Source organism: Castanea sativa, chromosome 10 (genome assembly GCF_040712315.1).
Source record: "Castanea sativa cultivar Marrone di Chiusa Pesio chromosome 10, ASM4071231v1".
NCBI classification, from domain to species: Eukaryota; Viridiplantae; Streptophyta; class Magnoliopsida; order Fagales; family Fagaceae; genus Castanea; species Castanea sativa.
This window is the reverse complement of record NC_134022.1, coordinates 16,275,986-16,293,062: the sequence shown is the minus strand read 5'-3', so window position 1 is coordinate 16,293,062 and position 17,077 is coordinate 16,275,986. Positions and strand designations below refer to the sequence as shown.

The 17,077-nt window shown below is 33.3% G+C and overlaps 1 protein-coding gene and 1 pseudogene across 2 annotated transcripts; both read left to right on the top strand.

The window, feature by feature from the left end:
- Nucleotides 1-9,958: 9,958 nt before the first annotated feature.
- LOC142613725 (actin-depolymerizing factor 7-like) lies at nt 9,959-12,786 on the top strand. 2 transcript variants are annotated; one of them, XM_075786196.1, is made up of 3 exons: nt 9,959-10,060; nt 11,253-11,512; nt 12,037-12,786. In XM_075786196.1, the coding sequence occupies exons 1-3, from the start codon at nt 10,058-10,060 to the stop codon at nt 12,191-12,193; spliced, it is 420 nt and encodes a 139-aa protein (XP_075642311.1). In that variant the 5' UTR covers nt 9,959-10,057; the 3' UTR covers nt 12,194-12,786. The 2 variants fall into 2 exon arrangements, with proteins under 2 accessions (XP_075642311.1, XP_075642312.1); XM_075786197.1 differs by lacking the exon at nt 9,959-10,060 and adding an exon at nt 10,968-11,047.
- Nucleotides 12,787-14,572: 1,786 nt separating this feature from the next.
- LOC142614160 (RNA-binding NOB1-like protein) lies at nt 14,573-16,733 on the top strand (annotated as a pseudogene).
- Nucleotides 16,734-17,077: the final 344 nt, after the last annotated feature.

Genomic DNA, 17,077 nt, shown 5'->3' with positions numbered 1-17,077 from the left:
CATGTTGCCTTATTCATCTTTGGAGATTCAGTATTTGATGATGGAAATAATAATTATATCAACAACATTACTGATTACCAAGCAAATTATGAGCCATATGGGGAGAACTTTTTCAAGTACTCTACTGGGAGATTTTCAAATGGCCGTATAATTCCAGATTTTATTGGTAAAAAATGCTGCTATGTGTGTGTCTTCTTTACTATAGAATCTGAATTTTTGCTATATATATTAACAATTTTTGATTTATTTCAGCTGAGTTTTGCAAATTTGCCATTCATTACACCATATCTACATCCTGGTTATCATCGATATACTGATGGGGCAAACTTCGCATCTGCAGGAGCTGGTGCTCTTGCTGAAACTCACCAAGAAATGGTATTTGATCTTTAATTTTAAGTAGGAGTCTTAATTTAAATAAGTACATTAATAGGATTGACATCTTGATTTTACTCTCTATCCTACTAATGGTTGCAAAAATTCCTTTTTTGTCCAAATACTATTGGTATTGGCAATTGTGTGTCCTAAATCCTAATATGTTCCATCATATTCTCTTAAATAGAGAATTATGTGTTTCTAAAAATAAAAAAAAAATTGAGTATTATGTTTTGGGTAAAAGGCAGATGTAGTATTATATTAAGTTTTTCAATTAAATTCAATACACATAGTTGTATATAATTTAATTCTTCTTAGAGAATATATTACTGTTTCTGCTTTTTTGGTCAATACAACCTTGTATTTGAATTTAATTAAGGAACCTAGTGTATATGATTGTACTTAAATTTTACTCATGTTTTTATGGCATAAGCTTTCTTGAAGGAAATAATTTGATATCTTTTTGTTTATCAACAGGTGATAGATCTAAAATCTCAACTGAATAATTTCAAGAACTTGGAGAGTCTGTTGAGCAAAGAACTCGGAGATGCAGAAGCAAAAAAATTATTGTTCAGAGCTGTATACATCATTAACGTGGGGAGTAATGATTATGCAGTCCCTTTCACTAGGAATTCTAGCATTTTTCAATCCTACACTCCAGAAGAATACGTAGACATGGTGATCAGCAATTTAACATTTGTGATTGAAGTAAGAAAAATTAACAGTTTATTTAATAATTGAAGCAAGTTCATTTTACTTATCGTGCTCCTTTACCTTATAGATTGTTTACACTCATAGCTACATATTGATTTGCTAGGAAATATATAAGAAAGGAGGAAGGAAATTTGGGTTTCCAAACTTGCCGCCATTGGGTTGTTTACCATTAGCAAGAGCACTAATTCCAGGAAACACAGGTGCATGCAAGCAGGAACTTACAGCCCTAGCAATATTGCACAATAACGCACTCTCTGAAGTCCTCCAGAAGCTAGAGAATGAGTTCAATGGATTCAAATATTCAATAACCGATACCTACACTATTCTTAGTGAAAGAATAAATAGCCCTTTGAAATATGGTATGTCATGACCATTTTTCATTGTATAGAATACTTAATTATATATTGTTAAAGTTTGTGTTTTAGTTATATTATGTCATTAACTGATAGCATTATAACCATGTTGTGAAGGTTTCAAGGAAGGGAATATTGCATGTTGTGGAATTGGTCCATACAAAGGAATAAATAGTTGTGGAGGGAAGAGATCAGTTAAAGAGTACGAATTATGTGAGAATGCTAGTGAATATTTGTTCTTTGACACTGGTCATCTTTCCGAAAAGGCCTACCAGCAATTCGCAGAGCAAATGTGGAGTGGAACTCTCAATGTCACAGGACCTTACAATCTTAAAGAATTGTTTGAATGTTGTGTAAGAGTGGTTACTTATTTTGAGTGTTGTGTAATTATGTTATTGTTTGAATGGGATCATTCCTTTTGTAATGTAATTGCCGTGAAATTTCTCTCTTTTGTTTGGACATGGCATTCAAATGCCTGCACTTGTTGAGAAGTTTAAATTTTAGTTTTTTCATTTGTGATAGATATCAAATCGGTTGTTCATAGTTACATTCCTCACTGGTGCCAAAAGCAGAAAATGTCAGGTGCAAATAATGAGAATATAAAGGAGCAGGAGCTTACTGAGAATAATGTAAAAAATCAAGTTGATGGTGACAGTTCCGTGAAACTCATTAATCGGCATGACTCAACAAATTTGGGCAAATCCAGATTAGTACTCGAGTTCAAGAACTCGGGTACTTTTCAAGTTACTCGAGTTTCAGATACTCGAGTATCAATCTGGATTATCCAATCACAGCTAGGCGGACAATCCAGATTGGTAACCGAGTTTAGTGGACTCGGGGACTAGATCATACAGTACTCGAGTTCACCAAACTCGAGTACTAGGTGAATTTTTTTAAAATAGAAATTCCATGCTGGCATGCCACGGTGGAAGTGTAAAATCCAGTACTCGAGTTTGGTAAACTCGAGTACACCAAAAAGTGGTACATTCCCAATTAGTTCCGAAACAGTGTTTTTTGCCTAATTTTTTTTAAAAATGATGGTATTGGGCCGATTTGGCCAACTTTGGGTATGGTTTCCAAAGCTTTGTTAAAAAAAAATGAAGGCCCTTAACACTTGTCAAATAATTCATGAAATGACACTTCTCCCTTAAAATTTATGAATGTAGCTGTTTGGGTTTTATTAATTAAATATTCTACTTTTATAAAAATTCTCATATATATATATATATATATATATATATATATATATATATATATATATATATATATATATATATATATATTAATTTATACATATTAAGGGGAGGAATGTCATTTATCAACAAATCATAAGAGAGGAGTGTCAATATCGTATCATACCACTTATAATACTAATTTTTATGAGAGTTCAATTTTCAAAACTTTTTAAAATGTATCGTAACACGTGGCTAAGCTTTAACTTTTGCATGTTGATATTTTTTCTCCATTATATATCTAGGAGGCACATGTACATATATACTACTACTAGATTTTGATATAATTTTTTTTTTTTTAAAGATAAGATATAAGTTGTTTCTCAAAAAAAAAAAAAAAAAAAAAAAAAAAGAAGGAAAAAATATAAGATATAAGTTTTGTTGAGTCTATTGTTTAGGTTAGAAATCGTGAACAAACTGTGTCTTGCAAAAATATCTTTAGAATATATTTTGAAGTCAAGATAGTAGCTCAAAGTTCTGATTAGATTCAACAACAAGCCTATTTAATGACTTCTCAATCAATCAAGCATATATTTCAATCGATCAAATTGTGTAAGTTAGAAAACTCAATACCCTTTAGCCCATCAAGTCACTCGGGTCTTAAGCAAAGAAGGCCAATGTATATAAGAAATCCCAAGAGAATGTGAAAAATACTTTCGGAGAGCTACCGCTTATGTATCTAGGGTTATAGTACATCCTGCTCTCAAAACCCCCTACCGATGATCAAGCTTGAAGCATATTCAAATTTGATGGTGTAGAAGTTGCTGCAATTTCCAAAATATCAAGTTAGTGGAACCAAATCTTCAAGTAAACACTTGAAGTGATGGTTGAGAGGTTCACGTCAACAGAAGTCACTATTAAAGAGTTTGTGGGTTCAAAACCACGTTAGGTAACACTAGTATGTATAGAATTAGGTTGCAGCAATTTAGAATATAGCTATTCTATCTTGTAAACAATTCAATTCAATTAGTGGGTATGTTTTGCCACTATGGTCTATAGGTTAAGCGTCCACAGTGTTTTTACTTGAGGATGGTTTACTCCATTGGTTTTTCTTGCGTCACCATATTGTATACCTCTTTATTTCTGTTGTTGTTTAATTCTTGCACAATATTGTGTTGTTCAACGTAAACAAAGTATGATCAAAATTGGACTAATTAATTACTTATCTCTAAAATTAGTTAACCTGTGTTTCTAAGGTCTAAATAAACCTAATATTTTTATGGAGATTCTAGTCTTTTGCCCCTATTGAGCAACATATTTGGCAATATGTCCTTGTTTTGAAACTATTTAGGTTTGTGCCCTTATTTTGAAACTCGATTTTAATAATTGAGTTTCAATAAAAAAATCGATTGCATGGAACTCGAGTTATGCCAAATGAAAAAAAAAACTTGCATGGAACTCGAGTTCATAGAGCTCGAGTTCCATAAAAAAAATACCGCTATAGACTCCCTGAACGCAACTATATGTATGGGTGACCAAACTTAAAACAAAAACAAAAAACAAAAAAAACTTGCATGAAACTCGAGTTCAAGGAGCTCGAGTTCCATTAAAAACGTCACTATAGACTCCCTGAACACAGCTATATGTATAGGGTGATCAAACTTTAAAAAAAAATTATAAATAGAATAAATAAAATAAAAAAATGCATGGAACTCAAATTCAAGGAGCTTGAGTTCTATAAAAAACGCCGCTATAGCACTAAAAAACGCCACTATAGGTATGGAACTCGAGCTCTATGAACTTGAGTTCCATGCAAGTTTTTTTTTTTTTGTTTCATTCGGCATAACTCGATTTTAAGCCAATCGAGTTTTAAAACAGGGGCACGAACCTAAATAGTTTCAAAATATGGGCATATTGCCAAATATGTTGCTCAATAGGGGCAAAAGGCCAGAATCTCCATATTTTTATACCAATTCAAAGACTCTTACATATTTATCAATTTATATAACAACAACCTTGAAAAACAATGGTAATGATTGGTACTAAAATATTTTTTCCCTTTAGTCAAACCAAAACGACCTCTAGTATGATAGATTGGGAATTCTAGCATTTTGCCCTTATTTTTTAAAACATTTAGCAATATGTCCCTGTTTTGAAACTATTTAGATCCATGCTCCTATTTTACAACTCGATATTCTCAAAATTGAGTTTCAATGTAAACCTCGATTTGTAGAAAATCGAGTATAGCGCGATCAAACTTTAAAATTAAAAAAAATAATTAAAAAAAAATAAATAAATAATAATAATAATAATAATAATAATAATAATAATAAATAAAAAACTTGCCTGGAACTCGAGTTCGATTGAAAACGCCACTATAGGACTTTTAAAATGCAACTATAGGTATGAGGCGATCAAACTTAAAAAAAAAAAAAAAAAAAAAAAAAAAAAAAAAAAAAAAAAAAAAATGCATGGAACTTGAGTTCATGAAGCTCAAGTTCCATTGAAAACACCACTATAGGACATTTAAAATGCAAATGCAACTATAGGTGTGGTTGCAATCAAACTAAAAAAAAAAAAAAAAAAACTTGCATAGAACTCGAGTTCATAGAGCTCGAGTTCCATTGAAAACGCCACTATAGGGCAAAATGCTAGAATCCCCATGATAGACTACCATGGAGGAGAGTGTCATTTGTCCATAGTTAAGGGTGAGAGTGTTTTTTAAAAAAGAAATGTTTTATTAATAAAATAACAATTTGAGAAGATATAGCCTTAATTATTGCATTTATACAAACTTAAAGAGTGAGTACCATTTTATGAAACGTATAAGGGGGTGTTGTGTTTTCATAAAATCTCAAGAGAAGGTAGTGTAATTTACCCTTTAAATCATTATGTTAATGCTTTTATAATGATCATATTTGTTTATAGATTTTCACTGTACAAAATATTTATTATAACTATTTGAGATTATAGAAAAAAAATGAACCTAATAAGATTATATTGAGTTCTAAGTTAATTTGTATCTAGATGGTTTTTTTTGTAATCTTGTGCAAATCCTTGAGAAAAAACTTTTAACTTGCAGTTCAATTATATGTTACGTTTCTAGTATATTTTGTAGAACAATTAACTTTATTTATTAAAGTATTGCTTTTATCATTTATATTAATTAATATTTTAAAAATTAATTCTAATTTCAATGTCATATATTAGTATGGACAAAATTTAGCTACAAAATTGACTGTAGCTTAAAGATACAACCTTACCCAATATCTTTTTTTTTTTTTAGAGATGAATTTTCACAAATCCACTATTGAATTACATTTTCTTCTTATATCCTTCATACTTGCAAAATTTCTAGAAAATTAGATGTTAGGACATATGTGATTGATGTTAGGAACATATGTGATTGATGTTAAGAACATATGTCAACATTTTATGTTATTGACTAATCCTTTAACAAAACGCACTTTACTTGTATTTAGGTAGATCTAGAATGTGTTTAATACTTCAAGAAACAAGATTTCAAGTTCAAGTGTTAAAGCCATGCAAGTCTATCTAAGAATCAAATGAAGAAGTATTGTTCATTAAATCTCGACAACTAGTATCAATCGAGATTTAAAAGAGCTATTCAGCCCGAGGCTCGACAGCTAGGGTATCTGTTGATGTTTATGAAACTCAGTTTTTCAGGACTGTTTTTCATCCAATCCGTGATATGTGTTTAGGCTTTCTTTACTCACAACCCTAAACATATATAAGGATTATTTTAATTGTCATCTAGGGTTGCGCAAGTATTGAGCAAAGTCTAGTTCATGCAAATTGTGACCGGAGACAATATTTGACTTAGTTCATCTTGAAAAAGTTGTTGTGTTTGTACACCATAGGGTTTTGTGACCAAACAACTTCATAATCTTCATTGTGTGATGAACTTAAAAACACTGCAGCCAACATCATTCTCAAGTTGGTGATCAAGTCGTGTACTAGGATCCGCGCATCTATTAGTTAATCACGTACTGGGAGCCGTGCATTGAAAATGAGAGATTGTCACTATAGAATAAGTCCAATTGGGTATTGGGGTAAGGGTTCAACTGTAGGTTGGTATAAGGTATTAGGATTCCTTTACTTATAACCGCTTGTTTTGATAATAGTGGATTCTCGGGAGTAGTGATCTTAAAATCACCTGGTGGGGTTTTTGCCGTGTAGGTTTTCTCCATTCCTAAACAAATCATCGTGTCATTTAATTTCCACTGCATATTTAGTTATTTGATGATTTGTTTGTGCTACCACGCTTATTGCATGTAATTAAACCTAATTAATTCACTTGGATAATTAATTGGATAATTCATAACAAGGGATCAATACGTGTTTGACCTATCATTAAAGATTAATAACTATGTCATCAATAACTTATTTATAATGCAAGTTTTTGTAATTTAATATTATACATAAAATATAATCTCACAAATCATATAGTAAATAATATTCGATTGATACAAAATTTGACACATGTACTAAGAGCGTAAAGAACATACAATCCAGCGGTTAGATTTTTGAAATATGTAGTAATGTTAATGATATTAAGTAAGGTTGTAGATTTAGGCTACAACCAATATTGTAGCTAAACTTTGTCTTATTAGTATTATTCTCTAAATAAACATTTTGACTTCCCACTAAATTTCACAAGTATTTATTTGTACATATTCACATAAGAATGGCAAAAATTCTTTGTTCCGTCCTACTCATTGTATCTTATTGTCTTACTTCGCTCTACATCAATATGGGCAATACCGTACCGTATCGGTCGGTACATATCGTACTGGCCAGTGCAACGGTACAAGTACACCTCCTGTTTCGTAACGGAAAAAATACCGACCATACCGGCCCCATACCGACGAAATCCAACTGTTTCGGCCAATAAATAGATACCGAGCCGAAACATGAAATGCTTCTTCTTCTTTTTTGTAATTGTGGCAGTTTTTTAAGGGTAAGATGGTAATTTTCAAATCCTAATTCTAACCTTAACAATACCCACCCAGCCGCAACATTCTCTCATTCTCCCTCAAGAAAAATTCAACTCTCTTGTTCTACCTCACTCTCACTCTTTATGCAACAAAACTCTCTCATCAGTACTCTCACGCCAACTCCAACACCTACCAGTCACCATCACGCAACCAACTACCATCACCTCTAACTTAGCCAACATCAAGGTTCCCTCTCTCTGTTTCTTTAGCAATGCCATTTTTTTCTCCTTCTTTTATTTATTAATGTTTTGTAGTTTCCTAGTTTTGGTTTGAATAAAGGGGTGATGAGAATGAGGTGTGCTTTGAAATTTTAGTTCTTGCCACATTTTGCTTTGTTTTATGGTTCTAACTCCATTTTAAAGTGAAATAGAAAAACATGTCAATAATAAAGGACTGTGGTGTGGTATTTGGTAGCAATGGGGCATCGGTTTTTTTTTTTTTTTTTTTTGAAATCATTTAATTAAAATTAAGTTATCAAAATTATTGCTCACATTATCTCTAACCAATATTTTATTATAGAATGTTGCCATTGTTAATATTGTGTTGCCTGATATCAATAACTTACTAATGTGTTCTCATGTACATGTGTGTGTATATATATATTAAATATATAAAATAGTGGTAAACTAGAAACGGTATACCGGTATTAACTGGTACCCAAAATATATCGTACCGATGGCCAAACCAGTACAGCCTCTGGTACGGTATTAACTTCCTTGAGCAGAGTAGACGTAGTGACCATCATAGAATAAAAAGCTCTTCAGTCTATCTTGGGAGCAAAGCAAAAACCGAAACCAACCACTACTCTTTTCCTTGTGGGTTATATGAAAAAGGTCAATAAATTAAAGGGTCATTGATGATTAATTAACCATTAAAAACTTTTTAAGATTTAACAATGACTTTTGCCATTTAATGGTGTTTTTTCTCATTTCAATTACAAGTTTCAATTGATTTAATTTTCACCTAATGATTTTTAAAAATCGTTGCACTTAGAACATTTTAACACTAAGTGAACATTTGGATAGCGTTTATGGCTGGCGCTTGTGCATTTTTTTGAAAAAATATGGGTCTCTTGGCACTGTTTACGGACCCACAAAAGTCATCCAAACACAAATTTCAATATAAATTTGGGTCCCATAATACTATTCACACATTTAAAAATTATTTTGCTATAGTGTTTTCAGTTTTCAGCAAATAAGCAGTATTTAAAAACACCCTAAATGAGGGATCAAACCTTAAACACAAACCCCAAAAGAGTGTGGATGGCATTGGGACATTGGATAGGCTAAACAATGATGTTAAAACTATACACAATACGCTAATATTGATGGATTTATAAATAAAGTTAAAATATTAACGAATAATACTACATTCGTAACAATTTCACAATAAAATATAGATGTTATGTTGTTATTAGTAGGTAAAAAATAATGAATTTTTTGTGGATGTAACATTAGTTAATATTAATTGTATCACCTATAATTATTGATTGAATAATGAGTTTCAACACAAATTTTTTACCAAATTCGACAAAATAGCACAAATCCAACAACCCATTTAAAACCACCATGAATTGGTTTGGGTTAGCTATTTCTGAGCCCAAGAAACTTGGATTACATTGAAAAATATTAAAAACTCATCCACGCTCCTACTTTAAATTTGCCTAGGTTGCTTTTTTTTTTTTTTTTTTTTGCTGAATAATTTGCCTAGGTTGCTTGTGGCATATTCATGTGACTATGCTATATTGTCACTTATTATCAAAAAAAGTTGTTGAGTCATGAAAACTACCAACAACAAACAACGAACCACAATGGCGGCCAAAATATTGAGCATGATTTAATTGGTGTTTTAAATTGTACAAAAGCCTCACAACCATTCTTCATAAGTATATCCCAATGGCTTAATTTCCTAGCCGCCGCCGCCCCCGCCCCCCCCAAAACCAGAAAATAACAAAAAACAAAAAGTCTCAACCTTTCTTATGAAAACATTGTGACCAAATATATTGAGCATGGCTTACTTGGAGTTTTAAATTGTACTAAAAACCCTCTCACCAATACTCAAAAATATATGGTAATGGCTTAAGTTTTCATGGACAAACATTATAAATAAATAAAAAATAAAAATCAGTATTTGATTTTGGGTATTAAAGGCCGTCCTTCTAGTAATTGTTAAAAAAATTTACAACCCATAAGGCTAGAAACTAGAAAGTGAGTTGTGGACATAATTGGATGAGAAACAAGTTGTGCTCCAAAATCTCCTTTCCCTCCGCTATCAAAGTTCCACCGCTGATACCCCCAAAGAACAAGGATCTCTTTTTTTTTTTTTTTTTTTTCATTCAAATACCTCCTTTTCTTTCCCTTCCCAACCCTTTTCATTCTTTCTTTCCCCCTTGTCACATTTCACAAGGCCTTTCCTCATTGGTGGCAAAATGGTACGTACCTTCCATCTCTTTCTATCTCTTAATCTTTTCTTTCCTTTTTTTTTTAATGGATGATACTGTTAGATAAGTTCATAAACTAATAGTATGATTATTATACTGTAATTTTTTTTTCCTTCTTTGAATCAATTGATAGAGAAATTTTATGATTCTACTTCGAACACCAATGCCAGTAGGTCACATTTGTTATCTAAAAAAGGAATGCTTATATAGTCCAGCCAATTTGCCTAAAACATGATTATTTTTATGTTAGATGACCAAGAAAAAAAAAAAAAAAAAATGAATGAATGAGTAAACATATGAATAATTTTCAGGGATACGTCTGTATGTTTGAATAGTACATTCCTATCTTTTGTGTCTTAGGATCTGCCTACAAATAATTATAAATATTCAAATACAAGCTACAATGCACACCGTTTTAAAAAAAAAAATTAAAAAGAAATTTTTTTTACTTCATTGCATCGTATGCACAAATTCAATGTAATTGTATGTTTTTCTTGACATTTAGATAAAATTTAAATTTTTTTAATTAAAAAAATGTATAAAAGTATTATGTGATAAATTTTTTTTTTTTTTAATATAAGATAGAATTTCTACTCTAGCCTAATTTAAGTATATATGTATGTGAAGCTTCTCTCAGACCCCACAAGTATTTATACTTATAGATTGACCACCGCACCAAGAGTGCACAGTAGTGTGATGAAATATTAAATACATCTTAACTTGTGTTCTTTGGACGCTTGCTAACAATAAATAAAAGCAATCACTAATGCATCAAAAGTAAAAAAGGGCAATCATTATTCATTTGTTGCAATACCGTTGAAAGCCATAAACAGTTGCTTATCCTTCTTAAGGGCCAACCAATATAGTTTTTTTTTATCCTCCTTAAGGTCATAGATGACACATGATTTTTGGCACAATCATTTAAAAATATTGTCAGGGATTTATCAGATAAGGATCACATATAGCCAAGGGATAAAGGTCAAATCTTTCTCAAAGAATTCTGCAGCTCAAACATATTAAATTTTTTCATAATAAAGTTTTTTCAATGCCGTGATTAATTAAGCTGGTTTATGTTCAATAGCAAATACAAATACAATGCAGTCTAATACATAGTAGCTGCACCAATATATCAGAATTTCCAGGGATAACCAAATAATTTTCTGTAAATTTTGTGTTTATAAAGGCAAACGCAGCATCAGGAATGGCTGTGCACGATGATTGTAAGCTAAAGTTCTTGCAGCTTAAAGCAAAGAGGAGCTATCGTTTTATTGTGTTCAAGATTGAGCAACAACAGGTGGTGGTGGAGAAGCTCGGGGAGCCTACCGAAAGCTATGACGATTTCACTGCCAGTTTGCCTGCCAATGAGTGTCGTTATGCTGTCTATGATTTGGATTTCATAACTGCAGAAAATTGCCAAAGGAGCAAAATTTTCTTCACTGCATGGTAATTTCACACAAAAACACACTTATTAGAAAATGTGGTTTCTCTTATAAGTAATTTGCAAGGTAATTTCAGACTTAATTCCTTAATAGTTTACTGATTACTAGTATTTGGCAAGTATACTTTGCGTTTTTTTTTTTTTTGGTGAAGTTCAGAACAAAAATCCCCCGTACAATGTTTCATTTTTTGCTCCCCTAATTAAAATATGTTATGAATTTGAATTTTTTTTTAACTTTGGTTACTTTAGAGACACTATGACAAGCATATTTTTTTCAACAACTTGTATGGCCTAATAAGCCATCATCTATGTAGATTTATTCTATTAGTGGAAGGATTGCAATTGTTAGAATCATCCTCATGAACATTTGCTTGATTGCCCAAGTGAGGTTAAAAAAGAAAAAGAAAAAAAAATGGAACACACACCTTGGCACATAGGATTTGTATTTTGAAGTCCACAAATAAACAATCATTTTTGCTTCTATTTCCAACAATGCAAAATTCAACATATGGGTGTGTTTTGGATGCAGGTCACCGGATTCATCAAAGGTGAGGCATAAAATGGTTTATGCTAGTTCCAAGGATAGATTCAAGAGAGAACTGGACGGCATTTCATTTGAGTTGCAAGCCACTGATCCCAGTGAGCTGAGCTTGGACATTGTAAAAGGGCGAGCCACATCTACTTAATAAGAACCCTTTTGCTTTGCTTTCTTAAACTGTTTCCATCTTTGGGGGGCTTTTATTTATTGCCATTTGTAAGTTGGTTCCAAGTTCTAAACCCTTGGAATGTAAATTCATTATACCTTCTTTTGTAACCTCAACCCTGTAGAGCTCCAGTATTGATGTGGCTGGAAAAAAACAGAGAGTTATAAATGGCTTTTGCAATTCTCAATTAGAATTGGGTGAGTTAGACTGGGGCTGCTTCTGCCGCATTTAGCTAATTTGCTGGTAAGACTGTGAGTTGTGGAATAAGTCCTAATCCTGTGCTCATTGTGGATCTTCATCACTTGGGAATTGAGGGGGGTCAACTTTGTCTAAGGGTTTGTTTTTAAGGACAAGATATTGTTCTTTTCTTAGTGTATTTGGAAGTGTGATGGTATTGTCATTTTGGAAATGGAAAACCAATTTTCATCCAAGAAAAAAAAGGAGAGCCTAGCAAACGTCAAGCTTAGCTTAGCCTTAGCAACCAAAAAAGCATTAACTGTAAGATAGTTGTACAAATATGTATTACCATCTCTTTCAAAGAGTGCAATTACACTAATAAAGAAAAAAAAGTTGATCAATTATCTAAAGTCATTCAACCAATTCATCCTATAAGGTGACAGATTGAATATAAAATTAATGAATAGTGTTCGAGTATAATAGTATTGGGATATATTATTTATGTAAGAGGAGAAAATAGTATTATTGTACTTCAAGGATACTGAATAATCACTCATATATAATTCGTGATGATTAGTGAAATGACATAGTAATTTGTGTAAAGATCACAAACCTGGAGCTTTAGAACATTCCTGAAGGCTTTTCCTACTCAAAGGGGTTCTTGTTAGGTCTTTGATGGCTTCTACAGCGGCGTTTGACATGTTGGTCATTATTCTTTTTTTTTTTTTTTATTACACTGAATAGTGAGTAAAGGATTTTAATAGTTTGTGTTTGCGTGTGGTACACTGGTATGTCCCATTGTCCCATTTTGAAAAGGTTGATATGTCATTATTTTATTAGAGGGTGCAAAGAGTAGGTTTTACACGAAATCCTCATAAAATTTTTTTTTTTTAAAAGGCAATTTGGAACCTTTTAAGTTTTTTTTTTTTTTTTTTTTGCTCTCTTAAGTGTGTACTATACCTTCTCCAAAAAAAAAAGTGTGTACTATAATGAAAGGAATATAAAAAGAATGTATTTACTTATATATTTAATCATTTTATATGTAAAAAAAGATACATGTCATACTAAGTTAATCTAACTCGCCAACAAATTCTCATAGGTTTTACAACCTATTTTAATTCAACTCACTTTAAATCAAACCCAAGCGGGCCAAATGAGAAGTGATTTGAAATTTTGAACCTTATCTATTCACCAAGTTTATTTGTAGGCTCTTTGCTTGACAAAAAAGTACCTTTTGTGTTAGAAAAATTGTTAACTAAGGCCTTTGATTTGGAAACTAAATTGATTCCTGGCAAAATAAAGTGTAGAATGAAGAGAAAATAAAGGTTTCTTTTTCTACCCAAAAAAAAGTTGTGCTTGAATTTTGCCTTTGATCAACAACTCTTTACACAATATTTCAAACATCTTATACCAAATTGGGAATAAAATTAGGTCCTCAAAACCTCTTATTTTTTTTCTTTGTTTCTTTTATTATTATTTTTTAATTAGCGAGTATTGTGATTTTTTTTTTGGATGAGAGAAGTATATTTTGAAACTTGGTCCTTATTAGGGTTGTCCAACAAACCCGATCACCCAAGCCATCCGACCAGACCTAAGCCAACCTTCAATCAATCCAATGATCCCAATGGTCGATGGCAGATCTCCACCTTCAAAAATCAACACCAGCAAATTGGGTGTCAAGTCTCCTTCTCCAAAATCCAACTTGATCCAATTTGACCGTAAAAACCCTTAAATTCAGTGAGTTTCATTAAGTTCGGCAACATTTCTAGTGAAATTCGGTAGGGATCCACTCATTTCTATTATTGCTTTGCCTCTCTCTCTTGATACCAGTTTCACCCAAATTTGACAACCACTCAATGAAATTTCGACATTGCCTCCCTTATTGTTACAAGTCTAGCTCTCTATCACCTAATTACAAGATTGGATTGAGTACGGATTGAACACAAATCCGACTTGAACTAACCCATGAACACCCTAGTCCTTATATTAAATCTTAAAAAAATAAAATAAAAAAGAAACCTAAAACAGAAGGAAGTCAAATTTAGGAGTTAAAACTTGAATTAATTCTCATTTAACCGTAAAATAAAAACGACATCGTTTGTAGCATGCCTTATTTCCCCACTACGTCTACAACTCCCTTAGCTTTCAAGGGTTTAAGCGCTCTCAAGGGTTTAAGCGCTCTGTCTCTCTAGTCTCTACAACGTAACCATGGAGGACAACACAACCCCAACAGCTCCAGCTCCAGCACCAATGTGGAGCAGCACAGTGAAGAGCCAACCACCTCCAAAGCCCAACCCCGAAACCCCAGCCCCTTTAACCAGAGTCTTCGTCGTCGACAACAAAAAGAACTGCAATTCCACAAAGGGCATAATGGTGGCCATAGTCGATGCCAAAGACTTAATCGAAAGGCGGCGATAAACTCACCCGCAGTGCCGACAAGTTGGTCACCGTCCCTAAGGTCATGGCAGAGGTCCGTGACCCTGCCAGGCTGGGGTTCCAATGTGCCCAATTTGGGAGAATGGGAAGCATTCGCTTGGGGATGGTGGTATGTCCAATTCCAATTCGAGAATCCTACCTTTGCAGGACTTGAACTTGAATGGTGTGGATGATAAGGAGTCGGAGGAGGATGGTTTGAAGGTAGGTTGGTTCTGAGAATCAAGAGGGTGTGAGTGGGGTGAGGCCTAGGAGATTTTTGCCAAAGAAGAAAGAGGTAACGATTGAGAGCAATGAAGCTGAGGTAGATGATGAAGATGAGGTTGATATGGTTAATGAAGGATTGGATCATGTGGAGGCCGATGAAAATGTTGATGCATCCTATGCTGATGATGGTAGTAGTGAGCAAAGCTGGATGCTGAGATCGTTGTCTGAGTCCAGTGTGGCCTGTGTAACTAGTGACTTCGCAATGCAAAATGTTCTTCTACAGATGGGTTTACGCTTGCTGGCACCTGGAGGAATGCAGATACGACAGCTGCACAGGTATATATTTCATGTACACTTCATTGGGTGATTACTAGTTAGTGTCATCTTTTGCATTTTCTTGTATTTATTTTCCTCTCACCCATCCCCTATTTTTTGGGTAAAGAAATGTAGAAATTATGTGCATTGACAATGCTTCGTATTAAGTAATGGAAACTGTCTTAATATGCTTCATCTGGATTGTTGGTCTGAGCGGTGTATACTGTTATCCTTTTTCTTGACCAGAGAATCTGTTTTTATCTCAATGAAATTTTTACGCCATATATATGCTTATCTTTGACAGTTCTGTCCTTCCAGGTGGATTCTGAAATGCCATGCATGCTATACAGTGACTGCTGTGATTGGGAGGATTTCTGCCCAAAGTGTGGAAATGGTGGCACTTTACGCAAGGTAGCTGTTACAGTTGGTGAAAATGGAATTGTTTTAGCAGATCATCGGCCACGGATTAGATTGCATGGCACTAAAGAAAGTATATCCAAATGTGCGACTCACAGGGAATTATTGTGCTTCTAATTGTAGCTTAATTCTGTTAGTTTCTAACTAGCAAACACTTGTTCTATACAAGTGTAGTCTTCTCTATCTTGTTCCTACCATTTGATTGTTGCGTACTTTGTCTTATTATCACTGCTTCCTGCCATTTGGTTACAGAAACTATCCCCTCCTTACTGGTTCCTACCTATTATGATGAAAATATTAATACATTATAGAGGATAAGTATTTTTTGGATTTGTTTGGTGGATATTTCATTCTCAAGGCCTTTCAGAATCCAGATTGGAGCTTTACTGGCTATTTGCATGCATGTGTTTTGACATTTGTCCCTCTGCAGTTTTCACTGCCTTTACCCCAGGGTGGAAGGGAGGTCATTGCCAAGAACCTCATCTTGCGTGAAGATCAACTCCCACAAAAGTTTCTTCATCCCAGGACAAAGAAGAAAGTGAATAAGGAGGTTTGTTTTGGTTTGTGTACCTGCTGATTCTTGTATTTGTAATTTTTCGTTTTTTTTTTGGAGATCATGTCTTAATCATAACTGAGACTACTGTATATTTGATTCTCAGGGAGACGACATCTTCACTGCAGATGACTTCAGCCGCCATGTTGATAAAAGAGCCCCCTTGCAGCCTCCTGTAAGAAAGGCATTAGCAGTTTTCAGTGGAAAGGGGAATCCTAATGACAACCATTTTTCTCGTTCTAAGCATTAGTTGGTTAACTGAAATTTTGTTCTCTCTGTTTTCTTGAAAAATGTATCAAAACTGGTTTTGAGATTTAAAAGCTTAATGCCACCAAAGTGGTGAAAGCTTTGTCGTGTTGAGTGAGACCTCTAGTGAACTGTCACCTATGATTACTATGTTCTATAGATATTTTGCTTAAATGTGAGCACAGTTTTGGTCAGGTTTTACCTTTTATGTTTCTTTCTTTGTCTTCTTTTACCCCTCATGCTAGATTGCAGAAAAGGATTGCAATCATTGCATACCAATTGCAGTATTGTTCTCATAGGCCAAGATGTGGAAGTATGTTCAAAATTTATGTGATATCAAACTAGGTACTGGGTTCCCATATAAATGGATGGTCAAATGCAGCGAATCTTCCAAATCTATTGGTCCTAGATTTTGATGCGATCAAAGATGCGTTTTCATAAGTTCTAATCATGGTCTGCCTAAAAAGCTAGTCGTATCTCAGGGCATCTTAATGAGAATTTGATGAAATAATAAAAAG